General features: G+C 40.6%; 1 protein-coding gene across 1 annotated transcript in view; it reads right to left on the bottom strand.

Annotated features, from left to right (window-relative positions):
* Nucleotides 1-21975, bottom strand: part of LOC147033424 (uncharacterized) — a 38830-nt gene that overhangs the window by 14426 nt on the left and 2429 nt on the right. Inside the window, exon 3 of the mRNA XM_085859315.1 lies at nucleotides 2944-3186. Coding sequence (XP_085715441.1) covers nucleotides 2944-3186 — 243 coding nt within the window. The remainder of the gene's footprint in view (nucleotides 1-2943; nucleotides 3187-21975) is intronic.

Here is a 21975-nt window from a genome sequence, read left to right as displayed (position 1 = left end):
TGCCATCCCCCTCGCATTCCGCACACATTCTGGTTCAATCATACTGGGGGGCCGTATTAGGCCAAGAGACTCCGTGGCCTCTGCCCTCCCCCAAAACTCGGTATATACCCGCTCGTACCACGGGACCGTCCTATCTCGTTTGGTGACACCGGACTCACCTGGTCGCGATCTGCTTCGAGTGAGCGTATTTTCTCCTTCTGTTCCTTAAGGAGGCCATCCTGCTTCTTGCATCACGTTTCGATACATTCCACTAGCTCCGTTTTAATTTCCCTTTCCTTCCCCTCCATTCGTGCCTGCTCGTCTTTTATTTTATTCAGTTTGTCCCTTACCTGCTCTATTTCCCCTTGTGTCTCTACAAATTCCTCCTTGTTCATCCACGTGTTTTTCTAAACGTTCTCCCAGTTCCCACGTCTCTGTCTCTACTCTTTGTCCCAATCTCCAACTATTTCCGTAATCTCTTCGTGTCTCGCCCTACACCCTTCTTGTACGGCCTCTAATTCTCCCCTTACCTCATGCTGGCCTTGTCTCAGTCCTTCTATTGCCGTCACATTTATTTCCATCTCTTTCTTTAATTGCGCTTGTTCTTTATTTACTTCTTTCACCCCCTGTCCGAGTTTGTCTACCTCTCGTCCAACCGTAGTTATTTTGTCCGTCACTTCCTCCTTTCGCGCCTCCATTGCGGACCAAACATCTTTTACACTCCCTTGTAGCTTGGTCATCTCCCCGCGTATCATGCCGATCTCCTCCACCGTGTTTTGTTCCATGGTCCGCATCTCACCTTTCACCTCGTCCAAGCTCGCCTGCAGGCTTAACCCCATGCACTGCATTTCACCCCTGCCCTCATCCATTTTGCGTTCCAGATCCCCCTTCATGCTTTGCTCGCTCGCATCCATTTTACGCTCCAAATCCCCCTTCATGCTTTGTGCGCTCGCATCAATTTTGCACTCCAAATCCCCCTTCATGTCATCCATTTGGCTTTGCTTTCGTTGCGCATTCGCATTCATTTCTTTTTGCATTCCTTGCATGTTTGCATCCGTGCGGATTTGCATCTGCGCCAGCATTGCCATTAACTGGCCCATGTCAAATGTCCCTGACGAAGCCGATTCGCTTCGTTCAGGCACGGATCCACCGGGGTCGGGAGGGACACTTGATGTAGGGTGGAGGGGGGGTGGGGTTATTAGCCGCCGCCCCCGCACCCATCACCACCTCTGAGTTTGGTTGCGGGGGCATGTCTTCTTGCATGGGGGTGTCCTGGGCCACTGGTTCCTCTAAACTTACACCTAAATCCACCTGAGCCAGCTCATCTTGGCTTGCCATGTTGCGTATTGAGAAATAAATTTTACCCGCTAGCAATTTGGGGGAAACAGGGGGGTTTGCTCCCAACACCCTGATCCGAATCCCGTTAATTTTGTGGAGGCGGAGGGGTTCGAATCCCACTCCTGACACCAATTGTTACTGGGCCGGGTATCGGTGGCGATAAACGGCCACGAGGTGGAGCAGAGGAGTCATCTCCCACCAAACACCCGGAATTTACGTCGTGAATTTAGGAGACGAAATGTCAAATATGTCCAAATTGGACAAAGAAACACAATCTCAACAGTGGGAACTGCTGCTAAGTTCAATTCTGGAACTTAAATGTTGCAATATGCATTCGTTTCAGAGATCCTCGAGGTTATGACATGTGTGGGAAATGAAATAAAGCCTCAAACGCCGGCGACTTCAGGCGTTTATCAGCATTGCAATGTGTCGAGCAATTTGTTGGGATGATGATCAGGCATTCGAAGATATGAGTGAGGAAAGTGAAGAACAAATATTATCGTGAAGAAATCATTTCGGCCTGTTCCAAGTGAAAGCATTGTTGAGCAGGCCAAAAAATGGGGAATCAAGACCCCGGTGATGGAGTAAGGTGTCCGAAGAAGAGCATGATAAAGGATGTAACTAAATAAGGCAGCTAATTATCTTCAAAAGGGGTGTTTTAACCAAATTAACCCAAACACACAATTTTCACTCCAACACTTCCTTGGTGTTCCCTTGCTTTGCATGCAAAGTTTCAGGCTGCTCAGTTTCATGGTTTTAGAGTGATGGAGACACACATTATTGAAGGTATGTATGCAACATATATATATATATATATATATATATATATATATATATATATATATATATATATATATATATATATATATATATATATGTATCTTCTTCTTCTTCTTTTGGCTGCTCCCGTTCGGGGTCGCCACAGCGGATCATCCGTATGATACGCATAGTGATTTGGCACATGTTTTACGCCGGATGCCATTCCTGACGCAACCCTGGTCGCCTCTTACGACACAGGGATATGGTACACCTATTTTAACCGGGGTATACACCGGCCCAGTATACTGGTACTCATATATTTCTATATATACATATATATATATATATATATATATATATATATATATATATATATATATATATATATATATATATATATATATATATACATATCTACATCTGATAAAAAAAAGTCCAAACCACCTTTTAAAATTTTCACCTTTTGTTGCCTTACAGCCTTGAATTAAATGGCTTTAAATCAGACAAAAACACCCACACATCGACAGTAGAAAATCATAAAGAATCTGAAACTTATGAAAAGCAACAAAAATAGTCTTTGGGAAATGATAGAAAATACTATCAAAGTTGTTTAAATGTCGTTCATGTCAGGGAAGTTTCACAGACATAATAAATGGAGCACACCAAAATGTGGCAAGCTCAACATTTCATTTCGTGCAATATTTTCAAGCATCACTTCTCCACAGAAGTAAACTTCATTTGTAAATGTCTCATGACAAGCATCACCTGCAAGGTGTTAAAATTTAAAACCCATCAGAACATGTGGATGTGAACATGATCTTCACCCTCGTCATCTGCAGCCGCACATGCATAATAATGATTGCTTACTTGTTGGCAGTTCTCAACGTGATTCTGTTGCTGCCTCTGCCGCTCCTCCTCATGCTGTTGTTGCTCCTCTTCATGCTGTTGTCGCTCCTCCTCATGCTGTTGGCGCTGCTGCTGAAGCTGACGTGCCATGTCTGACAGCTTGCTCACAACGTTTATTAGACTCTCTGAAAGTCCTTCATTTTTCAATGTCATCACATTGATTCGTTCGTTGTTCACTTTCATTTGTTGTGACATTTGCTTGACCTGTATGGCAGAAACACGACAGTGTCATTGACTATAAAGTTTCTGTTTTCTGTTGCATAAATCAGAAATAAACAAAGTGACATGTTTGAAAACACATTAAAAACCACACAGCTCACCATTGAGCACTGCTTTGATCCCATCCCTCAATCAATGAACATCAGGAATTCATGGAGGTACCTCTCTCAAGCACAAACTGGGATCAATGCTGGTAGAAGGTGCAAAGTTCACAAGGAATTTCACAAAGTCTAATCAACACCAGTTCTGGACACCAATCTTTCCTCGTCGGAATTCCTTTTGGAAAAAGGATAATCGAACACTGCTGGCAGAGTTTAACAAACATGCACAGCAGTCTGAACACCAAGACAAGAGTTTTCCCACCTTGAGAATCCATGAATTTGGTTACACGACGACTGAGCACAACGATTGATCGGATGTGGGATTGGGGAGGGGGGATGCGGGGGGGGGGTGCAGCCCCTCCCCCCAAACCGACCATATCTCTTCCAAATAATCCATGTATAGACTGAAACTACAATAAAAGCTTTTAGGAAGCTAAGATACACCTGCACTGGCAGAGCACACCATACTGACGGGCTCATTGACGTCTCGCCGCAAATGAGTGTATATTGATAGAAATGGGAATTCAACGTGCAGATATCGCAGTGTGGGTGGAGATGGCAACCTCAACAACCTCGTTCCATTCTACCAGTGAGGATTTCCAATCCATGCTTGTTGTACCTCCAAAGTACTGCTTGGGAGTGAGGGGGATTTGACAAAGGTTTGGCTGGGAAACGGATTTAGGCATGTTTTGGATCACCGAAGTTCTCTCCATGCCAACCGATGACCGACAGGCAACTATCCCTCTCCACATCACTTCTTGATTCCACAACTGGCCCCATTCTCTATCCTCCCCATAGCTTTGCTTTCGAAAGTTTTCATTCAGTATATCTCACAGCATTTCATTCTGGTTTCCTATCAGATGATCCACAGATCAGACGTTTCAGTTTCGCGTTGGGATATTAGTTTTGATTAGTCATTGCAACTTGTGATGTGCTGATAATGGTGCATGAAAAAGTTTGTCAACAACGATTTTTGGAGCAATTGTTTTTTTCAATTTTCTTAGGGGTCGAAAGTGGCTTAGTGTCTTAAAAGGTCAAAAGGGGACAAAAGGTTTGACGTGTCGAAGGGATCTCAGTGGCACAAAGGGTCGAACGTGCTGAAATGTTTAAAGTGTCAAAAAGGGCCTGAAGGGTCTAAAGGGGTCGAAAGGCGAAAGGACAAAAGGGATCTAAAGTATCCAAAGACTTGTAAAGTGCCCAGTGGTCTTAAATAGTCCAAAGGGTCTGAAAAAATGTACAGTTCTCGAAAGGGTTAAATAAGGTGCAGGGCTGGATTAAGACCTTTAGAGGCCCTAAGCACGAAAAAGATTATGGTACCCCCATGTATATGCAATCCAAAATAATAACACCAAACCGTAAAATGAAATTTTATTTTTCGAAGGAAACAAAACTTACAGTAAGGTTTATTTACAGGAAACGCTACAGCATCAGTATTACATTGCATAAAAAAGTGTAAAAAAAAAAAATTCTTGAATATGTATTTTTTTTTTCATTTATTGTGGGGCCCCCTTTTTGTGGCCCTGGTTCAGCTGCAACATTTGCACCATGGTCTATTGTAAATCCGGCACTGGAAAAAAAAAAACTCTGGATGCACTAACCAAAGCACCGAGATGCCACGTGGGCATATATGGGGTTGTAGCCTGGAAGGGCACTCCCCGCGTTCATAGGGAGCAGGTATGCTCGGAGACAGCCTCAGGGCCGGGGGTGCAATCGTTTGAATTCGGCAGACGGAAGTCTCAAAATATTGGCGACCACGGTCCTTGAAGTGACCCGTTGACACCGGAGTTATCCTGGGTGACGACCTTTCAATTCCGGTGTTCGGAAGGAGATGGCCCAACTGCTCCGTCTGACGTTCGTCCTCACTACAGAACCCGGCCAACAACAATATCTGTGATGGATAGATGAGATGGGATACATCTGGGACAAACAGATGAGATGAGAATTATCTATGATAGATAGATGAGATGAGATTTAACTACGAGAGATAGATGAGATGGGATTTCTCTGTGGCAGACAGATGAGATAGGATACATCTGTGATAGATAGATGAGATGGGATACATCTGTGAAAGATCGATGAAATGGGATATATCTGTGATCAACAGATGAGATGGGATTTATCTGCCATTGAGAGATGAGATGGGATTTATCTGCGACACATAGATGAGATGGGATTTATCTGTGAAAGACATATGAAATGGAATACATCTGCGATAGATAGATGAGATTGGATTTATCTGCGACACATAGATGAGATGGGATTTATCTGTGAAAGATAGATGAAATGGGAACCATCTGCGATCGATAGATAAGATGGAATTTATCTGCCAAAGATAGATGAGATTGGATTTATCTGTGAATTATAGATGAGATGAGATTTAACGACGATAGACAGATGAGATGGGATATATCTGTGAAAGATAGGTGAGATGGGATATGTCTGTGACAGAAAGATGAGATGAGATTTATCTGTGAAGGATAGATGAGATGGGATTTTTCTGTGACAGACAGATGAGAGGGGCTATATCTGTGATAGATAGATGAGATGGGATTTATCGATGCCAGATAGATGAGATGGGATATATCTGTGACAGACAGATGAGATGAGAAGTATCTATGACAGAGAGATGAGATGAGATTTAACGACGATAGAAGATGAGATGGGATATATCTGTGGCAGAGAGATGAGATGGGAGTTATCTGCCAGAGAAAGATGAGTTGGGATTTATCTGCGATAGATGAGATTGGATTTATCTGTGAAAGACAGACGATATGGGATATATCTGTGAGAGACAGATGAGATGGGATTTATCTGTGACAGAATGATGAGATGGGATTTATCTGCGATAGTTTGATGAGATGGGATATATGTGTGAGAGATAGATGAGATTGGATTTATCTGTGAAAGATAGAGGAGAAAGGATATATGTGTGACAGATAGATGAGATGGGATTTATTTGTGATTGATAGATGAAATGGGATTTATCTGAGAGACAGATGAGATGGGATTTATGTGCCAAAGATAGTTGAGTTGGGATTAATCTGCGACAGATGAGATGGGATTTATTTGTGATTGACAGATGAGATGGGATTTATCTGTGACAGATCGATGAGAATGGGATTTATCTGCGATAGATGAGATAGGTATATCTGCGATAGATAGATGAGATTGGATATTTCTGTGATCGATGAGATGGGATATATCTGTGACAGATAGATGAGATGTGATTTATCTGTGATAGACAGATGAGATGGGATTTATCTGCCATAGATAGATGAGATGGTATAAAACTGAAAGATAGGTGAGATGGGATATGTCTGTGACAGAAACATGAGATGGGATTTATCTGTGAAGGATAGATGAGATGGGATTTTTCTGTGAAAGACAGATGAGATGGGATATATCTGTGAGAGATAGTTGAGATGGGATTTATCTGCGATAGTTTGATGAGATGGGATATATCTGTGGCAGATCGATGAGATGGAATTTACATGCGATAGTTTGATGAGCTGTGATATATCTGTGATAGATAGATGAGATTGGATTTATCTGTGAATGATAGATGAGATAGGATGTATGTGTGACAGATAGATGAGATGAGATTTATCTCCGATAGATAGATGAGATGGGATAAATCTGCGAGAGATCGATGAGATGGAATATTTCTGTGATCGATAGATGAGATGGGATATATCTGTGAATGACAGATGAGATGGGATATATCTGAGAGATAAATGAGATTGGATTTATCTGTGAAAGATAGGTGAGATCGGATTTATCTGTGAAAGATAGATGATATGGGATATATCTGTGAAAGATTGATGAGATGGGATAGGTCTGTGACAGAAAGAAGAGACGGGATTTGTCTGGGGTAGTTTGATGAGATGGGATATATCTGTGATAGATAGATGAGATGGGATATAAGTGTGACATAGATGAGATGGGATTTATCTGTGACAGATAGATGAGATGGGATATTTCTGTGAAAGATAGATGAGATGGGATTTTTCTGTGATAAACAGATGAGATGGGATTTATCTGCCATAGAAAGATGAGTTGGGATTTATCTGCGATAGATGAGATGGGATTTATTTGCGATGGATAGATGAAATGGGATATATCTGCGATAGATAGATGAGATGGGATTTATCTGTGACAGAAAGATGAGATGGGATTTATCTGTGACAGAATGATGAGATGGGATATATGTGTGACATGGATGAGATGGGATATATCTGTGATAGATAGATGAGATTGGATTTATCAGTGAATCATGGATGAGATAGGATATATGTGTGACAGATAGATGAGACGAGATTTATCTCCGATAGAGAGATGAGATGAGATTTATCTCCGATAGATAGATGAGATGGGATAAATCTGTGAGAGATCGATGAGATGGAATATTTCTGTGATCGATAGATGAGATGGGATATATCTGTGAAAGATTGATGAGATGGGATATGTCTGTGACAGAAAGAAGAGACGGGATTTATCTGCGAGAGATGAGATGGGATTTATCTGTGACAGATAGATGAGATGGGATATTTCTGTGAAAGATAGATGAGATGGGATTTTTCTGTGATAAACAGATGAGATGGGATTTATCTGCCATAGAAAGATGAGTTGGGATTTATCTGCGATAGATGAGATGGGATTTATTTGCGATGGATAGATGAAATGGGATATATCTGCGATAGATAGATGAGATCGGATTTATTTGTGAAAGATAGATGATATGGGATATATCTGTGAAAGATTGATGAGATGGGATATGTCTGTGACAGAAAGAAGAGACGGGATTTATCTGCGAGAGATGAGATGGGATTTATCTGTGACAGATAGATGAGATGGGATATTTCTGTGAAAGATAGATGAGATGGGATTTTTCTGTGATAAACAGATGAGATGGGATTTATCTGCCATAGAAAGATGAGTTGGGATTTATCTGCGATAGATGAGATGGGATTTATTTGCGATGGATAGATGAAATGGGATATATCTGCGATAGATAGATGAGATCGGATTTATTTGTGAAAGATAGATGATATGGGATATATCTGTGAAAGATTGATGAGATGGGATATGTCTGTGACAGAAAGAAGAGACGGGATTTGTCTGCGGTAGTTTGATGAGATGGGATATATCTGTGATAGATATATGAGATTGGACATATCTGTGATAGATCGATGAGATGGGATATATGTGTGACATGGATGAGATGGGACTTATCTGTGACAGATAGATGAGATGGGATATATTTGTGACAGAATGATGAGATGGGATATATCTGCGAAAGTTTGATGAGATGGGATATATGTGTGACATGGATGAGATGGGATATATCTGTGAGAGATAGATGAGATGGGATTTTTCTGCGACAGATCAATGAGATGGGATTTATCTGCGATAGATCGATGAGATGGGATTTATCTGCGAGAGATGAGATGGGATTTATCTGTGATGGATAGATGAGATGGGATTTATCTGTGACAGATAGATGAGATGGGATATTTCTGTGAAAGATAGATGAGATGGGATATTTCTGTGATAAACAGATGAGATGGGATTTATCTGCCATAGAAAGATGAGTTGGGATTTATCTGCGATAGATGAGATGGGATTTATTTGCGATGGATAGATGAAATGGGATATATCTGCGATAGATAGATGAGATGGGATTTATCTGTGACAGAAAGATGAGATGGGATTTATCTGTGACAGAATGATGAGATGGGATATATCTGCGAAAGTTTGATGAGATGGGATATATGTGTGACATGGATGAGATGGGATTTATCTGTGACAGATAGATGAGATGGGATATATTTGTGACAGAATGATGAGATGGGATATATCTGCGAAAGTTTGATGAGATGGGATATATGTGTGACATGGATGAGATGGGATATATCTGTGAGAGATAGATGAGATGGGATTTTTCTGCGACAGATCAATGAGATGGGATTTATCTGCGATAGATCGATGAGATGGGATTTATCTGCGAGAGATGAGATGGGATTTATCTGTAATGGATAGATGAGATGGGATTTATCTGTGACAGATAGATGAGATGGGATATTTCTGTGAAAGATAGATGAGATGGGATTTTTCTGTGATAAACAGATGAGATGGGATTTATCTGCCATAGAAAGATGAGTTGGGATTTATCTGCGATAGATGAGATGGGATTTATTTGCGATGGATAGATGAAATGGGATATATCTGCGATAGATAGATGAGATGGGATTTATCTGTGACAGAAAGATGAGATGGGATTTATCTGTGACAGAATGATGAGATGGGATATATCTGCGAAAGGTTGATGAGATGGGATATATGTGTGACATGGATGAGATGGGATATATCTGTGATAGATAGATGAGATTGGATTTATCTGTGAATCATGGATGAGATAGGATATATGTGTGACAGATTGATGAGACAAGATTTATCTCCGATAGAGAGATGAGACGAGATTTATCTCCGATAGATAGATGAGATGGGATAAATCTGCGAAAGTTTGATGAGATGGGATATATGTGTGACATGGATGAGATGGGATATATCTGTGAGAGATAGATGAGATGGGATTTTTCTGCGACAGATCAATGAGATGGGATTTATCTGCGATAGATCGATGAGATGGGATTTATCTGCGAGAGATGAGATGGGATTTATCTGTGACAGATAGATGAGATGGGATATTTCTGTGAAAGATAGATGAGATGGGATTTTTCTGTGATAAACAGATGAGATGGGATTTATCTGCCATAGAAAGATGAGTTGGGATTTATCTGCGATAGATGAGATGGGATTTATTTGCGATGGATAGATGAAATGGGATATATCTGCGATAGATAGATGAGATGGGATTTATCTGTGACAGAAAGATGAGATGGGATTTATCTGTGACAGAATGATGAGATGGGATATATCTGCGAAAGTTTGATTAGATGGGATATATGTGTGACATGGATGAGATGGGATATATCTGTGATAGATAGATGAGATTGGATTTATCTGTGAATCATGGATGAGATAGGATATATGTGTGACAGATAGATGAGACAAGATTTATCTCCGATAGAGAGATGAGACGAGATTTATCTCCGATAGATAGATGAGATGGGATAAATCTGCGAGAGATCGATGAGATGGAATATTTCTGTGATCGATAGATGATAATGGGATATATCTGTGAATGACAGATGAGATGGGATATATCTGTGATCAACAGATGAGATGGGATTTATCTGCCATTGAGAGATGAGATGGGATTTATCTGCGACACATAGATGAGATGGGATTTATCTGTGAAATACATATGAAATGGAATACATCTGCGATAGATAGATGAGATGGGATTTATCTGCGACACATAGATGAGATGGGATTTATCTGTGAAAGATAGATGAAATGGGAACCATCTGCGATCGATAGATGAGATGGAATTTATCTGCCAAAGATAGATGAGATTGGATTTATCTGTGAATTATAGATGAGATGAGATTTAACGACGATAGACAGATGAGATGGGATATATCTGTGAAAGATAGGTGAGATGGGATATGTCTGTGACAGAAAGAGGAGATGAGATTTATCTGTGAAGGATAGATGAGATGGGATTTTTCTGTGACAGACAGATGAGAGGGGCTATATCTGTGATAGATAGATGAGATGGGATTTATCGATGCCAGATAGATGAGATGGGATATATCTGTGACAGACAGATGAGATGAGAAGTATCTATGACAGAGAGATGAGATGAGATTTAACGACGATAGAAGATGAGATGGGATATATCTGTGGCAGACAGATGAGATGGGAGTTATCTGCCAGAGAAAGATGAGTTGGGATTTATCTGCGATAGATGAGATGGGATTTATCTGTGAAAGACAGACGATATGGGATATATCTGTGAGAGACAGATGAGATGGGATTTATCTGTGACAGAATGATGAGATGGGATTTATCTGCGATAGTTTGATGAGATGGGATATATCTGTGATAGATAGATGAGATTGGATTTATCTGTGAAAGATAGATGAGAAAGGATATATGTGTGACAGATAGATGAGTTGGGATATATCTGTGAAAGATCGATGAGATGGGATATATCTGTGATCGATAGATGAGATGGGATTTATTTGTGATTGATAGATGAGATGGGATTTATCTGAGAGACAGATGAGATGGGATTTATGTGCCAAAGATAGATGAGTTGGGATTAATCTGCAACAGATGAGATGGGATTTATTTGTGATTGACAGATGAGATGGGATTTATCTGTGACAGATCGATGACAATGGGATTTATCTGCGATAGATGAGATAGGTATATCTGCGATAGATAGATGAGATTGGATATTTCTGTGATCGATGAGATGGGATATATCTGTGACAGATAGATGAGATGGGATTTATCTGTGATAGACAGATGAGATGGGATTTATCTGCCATAGATAGATGAGATGGGATAAAACTGTGAAAGATAGGTGAGATGGGATATGTCTGTGACAGAAACATGAGATGGGATTTATCTGCGATAGTTTGATGAGATGGGATATATCTGTGACAGATCGATGAGATGGGATATATCTGCGATAGTTTGATGAGATGGGATATATCTGTGACAGATCGATGAGATGGGATATACATGCGATAGTTTGATGAGCTGGGATATATCTGTGATAGATAGATGAGATTGGATTTATCTGTGAATGATAGATGAGATAGGATGTATGTGTGACAGATATATGAGATGAGATTTATCTCCGATAGATAGATGAGATGGGATAAATCTGCGAGAGATAGATGAGATGGAATATTTCTGTGATCGATAGATGAGATGGGATATGTCTGTGAATGACAGATGAGATGGGATATATCTGAAAGATAAATGAGATTGGATTTATCTGTGAAAGATTGGTGAGATTGGATTTATCTGTGAAAGATAGATGATATGGGATATATCTGTGAAAGATTGATGAGATGGGATATGTCTGTGACAGAAAGAAGAGACCGGATTTGTCTGGGGTAGTTTGATGAGATGGGATATATCTGTGATAGATAGATGAGATGGGATATATGTGTGACATAGATGAGATGGGATTTATCTGTGACAGATAGATGAGATGGGATATTTCTGTGAAAGATAGATGAGATGGGATTTTTCTGTGATAAACAGATGAGATGGGATTTATCTGCCATGGAAAGATGAGTTGGGATTTATCTGCGATAGATGAGATGGGATTTATTTGCGATGGATAGATGAAATGGGATATATCTGCGATAGATAGATGAGATGGGATTTATCTGTGACAGAATGATGAGATGGGATATATCTGCGAAAGTTTGATGAGATGGGATATATGTGTGACATGGATGAGATGGGATATATCTGTGATAGATAGATGAGATTGGATTTATCAGTGAATCATGGATGAGATAGGATATATGTGTAACAGATAGATGAGACGAGATTTATCTCCGATAGAGAGATGAGATGAGATTTATCTCCGATAGATAGATGAGATGGGATAAATCTGTGAGAGATCGATGAGATGGAATATTTCTGTGATCGATAGATGAGATGGGATATATCTGTGAATGACAGATGAGATGGGATATATCTGAGAGATAAATGAGATTGGATTTATCTGTGAAAGATAGATGATATGGGATATATCTGTGAAAGATTGATGACATGGGATATGTCTGTGACAGAAAGAAGAGACGGGATTTGTCTGCGGTAGTTTGATGAGATGGGATATATCTGTGATAGATATATGAGATTGGACATATCTGTGATAGATCGATGAGATTGGATATATGTGTGAAATGGATGAGATGGGATATATCTGTGAGAGATAGATGAGATGGGATTTTTCTGCGACAGATCAATGAGATGGGATTTATCTGCGATAGATCGATGAGATGGGATTTATCTGTGAGAGATGAGATGGGATTTATCTGTGATAGATAGATGAGATTGGATATATCTGTGATAGATGAGCTCGGATTTATCTGTGACAGATAGAGGAGATGGGATACATCTGTGAAAGATAGATGAGATGGGATATATCGGTGAAAGAAAGATGAGATGGGATTTATCTGCCATAGAAAGATGAGTTGGGATTTATCTGCGATAGATGAGATGGGATTTATTTACGATATATAGATGAAATGGGATATATCTGCGATTGATAGATGAGATGGGATTTATCTGTGACAGAAAGATGAGATGGGATTTATCTGTGACAGAATGATGAGATGGGATTTATCTGTGAAAGTTTGATGAGATGGGATATATCTGTGACAGACAGGTGAGATGGGATATATCTGTGAATGATAGATGAGATGGGATATATCTCTGACAGATGGATGAGATGGGATATATTTGTGACAGATAGATGAGTTGGGATTTATCTGTAAGAGATAGATGAGATGGGATTTATCTGTAAGAGATAGATGAGATGGGATTTATCTGCGATCGATGAAATGGCATATAGCTGCGATAGATAGATGAGATGGGATTTATCTGTGATCGATAGATGAGATGGGATATATCTGTGAATGATAGATGAGATGGGACATATGTGTGACAGACAGATGAGATGGGATTTATCTATGACAGACAGATGAGATGGGATTTATCTGCCATAGACAGATGAGTTGGGATTTATCTCCCATAGATAGTGAGATGGGATTTATTTGAGATCGATAGATGAGATGGGATTTATCTGTGATCGATAGATGAGATGGGATATATCTGTGAAAGATAGATGAGATGGGATTTATCTGTGAAGGATTGGTGAGATGGGATTTATTTGCGATAAATAGATGAGATGGGATTTATCTGCGATAGAAAGATGAGATGGGATTTATCTGCGATAGACAGACGAGACGGGATATATCTGTGATAGATAGATGAGATGGGATATTGGTGTGACAGATAGATGAGATGGGATATATCTGTGAGAGTTTGATGAGATGGGATATATCTGTGACAGATCGATGAGATGGGATTTATCTGCGATAGTTTGATGAGATGGGATATATCTGTGATAGATAGATGAGATGGGATTTATTTGTGATTGATAGTTGAGATGGGATATATGTGTGAACGATAGATGAGATGGGACATATGTGTGACAGACAGATGAGATGGGATTTATCTGTGAATCATGGATGAGATAGGATATATGTGTGACAGATAGATGAGATGAGATTTATCTCCGATAGAGAGAGGTGAGATGGGATAAATCTGCGAGAGATCGATGAGATGCAATATATCTGTGATAGTTAGATGAGATGGGATATATCTGTGAATGATAGATGAGATGGGATATATCTGTGAATGATAGATGAGATGGGATATATCTGTGACAGATATATGTGATGGGATTTATCTGTGATCGAGAGATGAGATGGGATTTATCTGTGATAGATAGATGAGATGGGATTTATTTGTGATTGATAGTTGAGATGGGATATATGTGTGAACGATAGATGAGATGGGACATATGTGTGACAGACAGATGAGATGGGATTTATCTATGATAGACAGAAGAGATGGGATTCATCTGCCATAGACAGATGAGTTGGGATTTATCTGTGAATCATGGATGAGATAGGATATATGTGTGACAGATAGATGAGACGAGATTTATCTCCGATAGAGAGATGAGATGAGATTTATCTCCGATAGATAGATGAGATGGGATAAATCTGTGAGAGATCGATGAGATGGAATATTTCTGTGATCGATAGATGAGATGGGATATATCTGTGAATGACAGATGAGATGGGATATATCTGAGAGATAAATGAGATTGGATTTATCTGTGAAAGATAGATGAGATCGGATTTATTTGTGAAAGATAGATGATATGGGATATATCTGTGAAAGATTGATGACATGGGATATGTCTGTGACAGAAAGAAGAGACGGGATTTGTCTGCGGTAGTTTGATGAGATGGGATATATCTGTGATAGATATATGAGATTGGACATATCTGTGATAGATCGATGAGATTGGATATATGTGTGAAATGGATGAGATGGGATATATCTGTGAGAGATAGATGAGATGGGATTTTTCTGCGACAGATCAATGAGATGGGATTTATCTGCGATAGATCGATGAGATGGGATTTATCTGTGAGAGATGAGATGGGATTTATCTGTGATAGATAGATGAGATTGGATATATCTGTGATAGATGAGCTCGGATTTATCTGTGACAGATAGAGGAGATGGGATACATCTGTGAAAGATAGATGAGATGGGATATATCGGTGAAAGAAAGATGAGATGGGATTTATCTGCCATAGAAAGATGAGTTGGGATTTATCTGCGATAGATGAGATGGGATTTATTTACGATATATAGATGAAATGGGATATATCTGCGATTGATAGATGAGATGGGATTTATCTGTGACAGAAAGATGAGATGGGATTTATCTGTGACAGAATGATGAGATGGGATTTATCTGCGAAAGTTTGATGAGATGGGATATATCTGTGACAGACAGGTGAGATGGGATATATCTGTGAATGATAGATGAGATGGGATATATCTCTGACAGATGGATGAGATGGGATATATTTGTGACAGATAGATGAGTTGGGATTTATCTGTAAGAGATAGATGAGATGGGATTTATCTGTAAGAGATAGATGAGATGGGATTTATCTGCGATCGATGAAATGGCATATAGCTGCGATAGATAGATGAGATGGGATTTATCTGTGATCGATAGATGAGATGGGATATATCTGTGAATGATAGATGAGATGGGACATATGTGTGACAGACAGATGAGATGGGATTTATCTATGACAGACAGATGAGATGGGATTTATCTGCCATAGACAGATGAGTTGGGATTTATCTCCCATAGATAGTGAGATGGGATTTATTTGAGATCGATAGATGAGATGGGATTTATCTGTGATCGATAGATGAGATGGGATATGTCTGTGAAAGATAGATGAGATGGGATTTATCTGTGAAGGATTGGTGAGATGGGATTTATTTGCGATAAATAGATGAGATGGGATTTATCTGCGATAGAAAGATGAGATGGGATTTATCTGCGATAGACAGACGAGACGGGATATATCTGTGATAGATAGATGAGATGGGATATTGGTGTGACAGATAGATGAGATGGGATATATCTGTGAGAGTTTGATGAGATGGGATATATCTGTGACAGATCGATGAGATGGGATTTATCTGCGATAGTTTGATGAGATGGGATATATCTGTGATAGATAGATGAGATGGGATTTATTTGTGATTGATAGTTGAGATGGGATATATGTGTGAACGATAGATGAGATGGGACATATGTGTGACAGACAGATGAGATGGGATTTATCTGTGAATCATGGATGAGATAGGATATATGTGTGACAGATAGATGAGATGAGATTTATCTCCGATAGAGAGAGGTGAGATGGGATAAATCTGCGAGAGATCGATGAGATGCAATATATCTGTGATAGTTAGATGAGATGGGATATATCTGTGAATGATAGATGAGATGGGATATATCTGTGAATGATAGATGAGATGGGATATATCTGTGACAGATATATGTGATGGATAGATGAGATGGGATTTATCTGTGATCGAGAGATGAGATGGGATTTATCTGTGATAGATAGATGAGATGGGATTTATTTGTGATTGATAGTTGAGATGGGATATATGTGTGAACGATAGATGAGATGGGACATATGTGTGACAGACAGATGAGATGGGATTTATCTATGATAGACAGAAGAGATGGGATTCATCTGCCATAGACAGATGAGTTGGGATTTATCTGCCAAAGATATATGAGATGGGATTTATTTGCGATCGATAGATGAGATGGGATATATTTGTGAAAGATAGATGAGATGGGATTTGTCTGTGAAGGATGGATGAGATGGGATTTATTTACGATAGATAGATGAGATGGGATTTATCTGTGATCGATAGATGAGCTGGGACATATCTGTGATAGATAGATGAGATGGGATTTATATGTGAAAGAGAGATGAGATGGGATTTATCTGCGATAGATGAGATGGGATTTATTTGCGATTGACAGATGAAATGGGATATATCTGTGATAGATCGATGAGATGGGATTTATCTGTGATTGATAGATGAGATGGGATATATCTGTCAACGATAGATGAGATGGGACATATGTGTGACAGAGAGATGAGATGGGATTTATCTATGATAGACAGATGACATGGGATTTATTTGCCATGGACAGATGAGTTGGGATTTATCTACCATAGACATATGAGATGGGATAAATCTATGAAAGATAGATGAGATGGGATTTATCTGTGAAGGATAGATGAGATGGGATTTATTTGCGATGGATAGATGAGATGGGATTTATCTGTGATCGATCGATGAGATGGGATAAATCTATGAAAGATAGATGAGATGGGATTTATCTGTGAAGGATAGATGAGATGGGATTTATTTGCGATGGATAGATGAGATGGGATTTATCTGTGATCGATCGATGAGCTGGGACATATCTGTGATAGATAGATGAGATGGGATTTACCTGTGAAAGATAGATGAGATGGGATTTATCTGCGATAGAAAGATGAGATGGGATTTATCTGCGATAGACAGACGAGATGGGATATATCTGCGATAGATAGATGAGATGGGACATATCTGTGATAGATAGATGACATGGGATATTTGTGTGACACATAGATGAGATGGGATATATCAGTGAAAGATAGATGAGATGGGATATGTCTGTGACAGAAAGATGAGATGGGATTTATCTGTGAAGGATAGATGACATGGGATTTTTCTCTGAAAGACAGATGAGATGGGATATATGTGTGACAGATAGATGAGATGAGATTTATCTCCGATAGATAGATGAGATGGGATAAATCTGCGAGAGATCGATGAGATGGAATATTTCTCTGATAGATAGATGTGTTGGGATTTATCTGCGATACATGAGTTGGGATTTATTTGCGATAGAAATATGAAATGGGATATATCTGCGATAGATAGATGAGCTGGGATTTATCTGTGATCGATAGATGAGATGGGTTTCATCTGTGAACAATAGATGAGATGGGATATATGTGTGACAGACAGATGAGATGGGATTTATCTATGATAGACAGATGAGAGGGGATTTATCTGCCATAGATAGATGAGTTGGAATTTATCTGCCATAGATAGATGAGATGGGATTTATTTGTGAAAGATAGATGAGATGGGAATTATCTGTGATTGATAGATGAGATGGTATATATCTGTGAAAGATAGATGAGATGGGATTTATCTGTGAAGGATAGATGAGATGGGACATATCTGTGAAAGTTGGATGAGATGGGATTTATCTGCGATTGATAGATGAAATGGGATTTATCTGCAATTGATAGATGAGATGGGATTTATCTGCGATAGATAGATGAGATGGGATTTATCTGCAATTGATAGATGAGATGGGATTTATCTGCGATTGATAGATGAAATGGGATTTATCTGCAATTGATAGATGAGATGGGATTTATCTGCGATAGACAGATGAGATGGGACATATCTGTGAAAGATAGATGTGATGGGATATATCTGTAACAGTGTGGAACAAAGAAATGATGAGATCTGTGGAAGGGAGAGGGATGGGCCAGGGTACATGGGGAAACAAGAAGGACACTGCAGGGACTTTCAGGTCCTGACGACAGGGACTTTCAGGACGGAAAGCAGGGAATTTAAAGAAGGTGGATTTGGGATGGATGAGCCGGGGTAGAAAAGATCGTGTTTTTGGATGGGGGAACGTAAGAGATGGTGGTGAACAGCTGTTTTGAAGACCTGGAGGGAAGAGTGGGATTGAACAGAGTGTGGGAGTTTTTCAAAGGCAGGAAAAAACGGAGGAATGAAAGAGTGAAGGTGAGCAGTGATTCTTGATTTTGGTAATTTTACCATAAGGGGGTTGCTGGCAGACCTTGAGCGCACCCTGGAAATATGGAGTGGAACATATCTCAGACAGAGCAGGGGAGGTCAGGCCATAGAGGAGATGGAAGAAGAAAGAAAGACCACCGACCTGCCTGCAGTGAGACAGCGAGAGGCCAAAAGACTGCGTCATCACAGGAGATACCAATGATCCTAATTGCCTGAGTTTCTTCAGCGGGAAGCTCAAGAAAGGTGAGAGGCGGGAGCACCAACCCAGAGGGGGGAGCAGTGCTCCATCAGGTTGTGGATGAAAACTTTGCATGCGGTCAGGAGCTCAGGTGTGCCAAGCAAGGACTTTACACGACAGAGGATTCCCAGTCGGCGACTGGCTTTGGAGACCAGCTTTGAAATGTGGCTTTCCCTGGAAAGATCATGACAGAAGGTGGGACCCAGAAGCTTGAATGAAAGGACTTCTTCCAGTGGATTGTTGAGAAAGTAGATGGGGGGGGCAGGGGGGTTGTTCCAAACAGTCCTTTCGCAGAGACAAAGTGAGAGTGTGAGATTTGTCCAGATTGAAAGACATGCTCCACGTGTTGAACCAGTTTGTGATTTTTATCCAGATATGCAGAGCGAAGAAGCTGCTGCTAGCCAATCTGAGGGATGATACATGGTATGGCAGAGGGTGGAGTCATCAGCAAAGAGATAAAGAGGATTTGCCAGAGTCGGAGAGATCATTGATGAAAACCAGAAAAAGAACAGGGCCCAGAACGCCACCTTGAGGCACTCCAGCTTGGACAGGAAGAGGGGATGAGAGAACTCCATTTAGGGGCACAAGTTGGCTGTGATGGGAGAGGAAGTATGTAAGCCATGAGTGGAGATGTCCTTCGATACCATTGGAAGAAACTTTGGTGAGCAGGGCAGGGTGCCAGACCGAATCAAAGGCACATGATATGTCTCGGGATATTGCTCTGACTTCATGTATGGCATTGAGGATCTCCATCCATTATTGGGAGAACAGAAGCAGCGTATCCAGGGTAGAGTGACCTGGTCTGAAACCAAATTGATGATCGGAAATCAAGCCATTGGAGAGGAGGAAGGATTTATTGTCTGAAGCGATAATGGATTCCATAAACTAGCTGATAATTGGGAGAAGGTTGCTTGGTCTGTTGTTGCAGGGATCTGTTTTTGCACCTTTGTTATGCAGAGTGGAATTTTTTGCTGATTTCGAAGCAGATGGCAGATGACATTGAGCAAATGAGAGGGTGAATAAAACAGAAAGAGGATGAGCAAGAGCAGAGGAGCAAGAGCAGAGGAGCAACTTTTTAGGACACGTGGGCTGATGCTGTCTGGACCAGTTGCAGAATCTGAGTCGAGGTTTGACAGCAAGCTCTCCACCTTGTCAGGAGAAAAGGACACAGAGTCCAGGAACAGCTGAGTGTGACTCGGTAAGGTGGATACAGAAAGCGATGGGTTTGGGACACAAGATTTAAAAGCAAATTCAGAGTTTAGGCATTCAGCCTTTTCAGGTAAGGGAAGGGATGGAGGGGGAACATTCACCAGAAACAGACTTAACCAGAAGGGCACTCAAGAGAGCGCATACCTCCATCCTGTAATGCCTGATCCACGAGAACATATCGGGCCCACACAATTTTGTAAATATCATCGTATATATCGTTTTTTGAGCCCCATCTTTCAATGGTGAAGAATCACGTTTAAAAAACTTCCCGTTGTCGGATCCGGATTTTCACAAAAATCGAAACAATTTGTCGTGATAACACACCCAACATGCCCACCAAGTTTCATCTGAATCCATTCATAACTTTTTCAGATATAGTGCTATATATCCTTTTTGTCCCCATCTCTCAATGGTGAGAAATCACATAAAAAATTCTCATAGTCGTGTCCGGATCCAGATCTTCACCAAAATCTAAACAGTTTGTCCTTGAATCTGTCCACAAAATGTCATCTGGATCAGCGTCCACACCTTTTTATGAGAGATCAGTGTCCACAACGGAGAGAGAGGGTGAGAGAGAGAGGGAGAGAGAGAGGGGAGAGAGAGGGAGAGAGAGTGGAGAGGGAGGGAGAGAGAGTGGGGAGAGAGAGGGAGAGAGAGAGAGAGAGGGAGAGAGACAGGGGAGAGAGAGTGGAGAGAGGGGAGAGAGAGTGGAGAGAGTGGAGAGAGAGAGAGAGAGAGGGTGAAGGAGAGGGTGTGTGAGAGGGTGTGAGAGAGGGTGTGAGAGAGTGGGAGAGAGAGTGGGAGAGAGACTGGGGGAGAGAGTGGGAGAGAGAGTGGGAGAGAGAGTGGGAGAGAGAGTGGGAGAGAGAGTGGGAGAGAGACGATGGGAGAGAGGGTGGGAGAGAGAGTGGGAGAGAGAGGGATCACGTAAAACATCCTATCCTATCTCTCAATAGTGAAGAATCACGTAAAACATTCTTGGAGTCGTATCCGGAACCGGATCTTCACCAGAATCGAATCAGTTCGGCCTTGAACCTGTCCACAAAATTTCATCTGGATCAGTGTCCACAACTTTTTTAAGAGAGAGAGAGAGAAAGGGGGAGAGGGAGAGAGGGGGAGAGAGAGGGAGAGAGAGAGAGAGAGAGAGAGAGAGAGAGAGAGAGAGAGAGAGAGAGAGAGAGAGAGAGAGAGAGAGAGAGAGAGAGAGAGAGAGAGAGAGAGAGAGTGGGTGAGAGAGAGTGGGTGAGAGAGAGAGTGGGAGAG

This window comes from Eptatretus burgeri, chromosome 2 (assembly GCF_056783735.1).
Source record: "Eptatretus burgeri isolate ZD-2024b chromosome 2, Ebu_testis_v1, whole genome shotgun sequence".
NCBI lineage: Eukaryota > Metazoa > Chordata > Myxini > Myxiniformes > Myxinidae > Eptatretus > Eptatretus burgeri.
The sequence above is the reverse complement of the archived record's forward strand: the minus strand, read 5'-3'. Positions and strand labels throughout refer to the sequence as shown.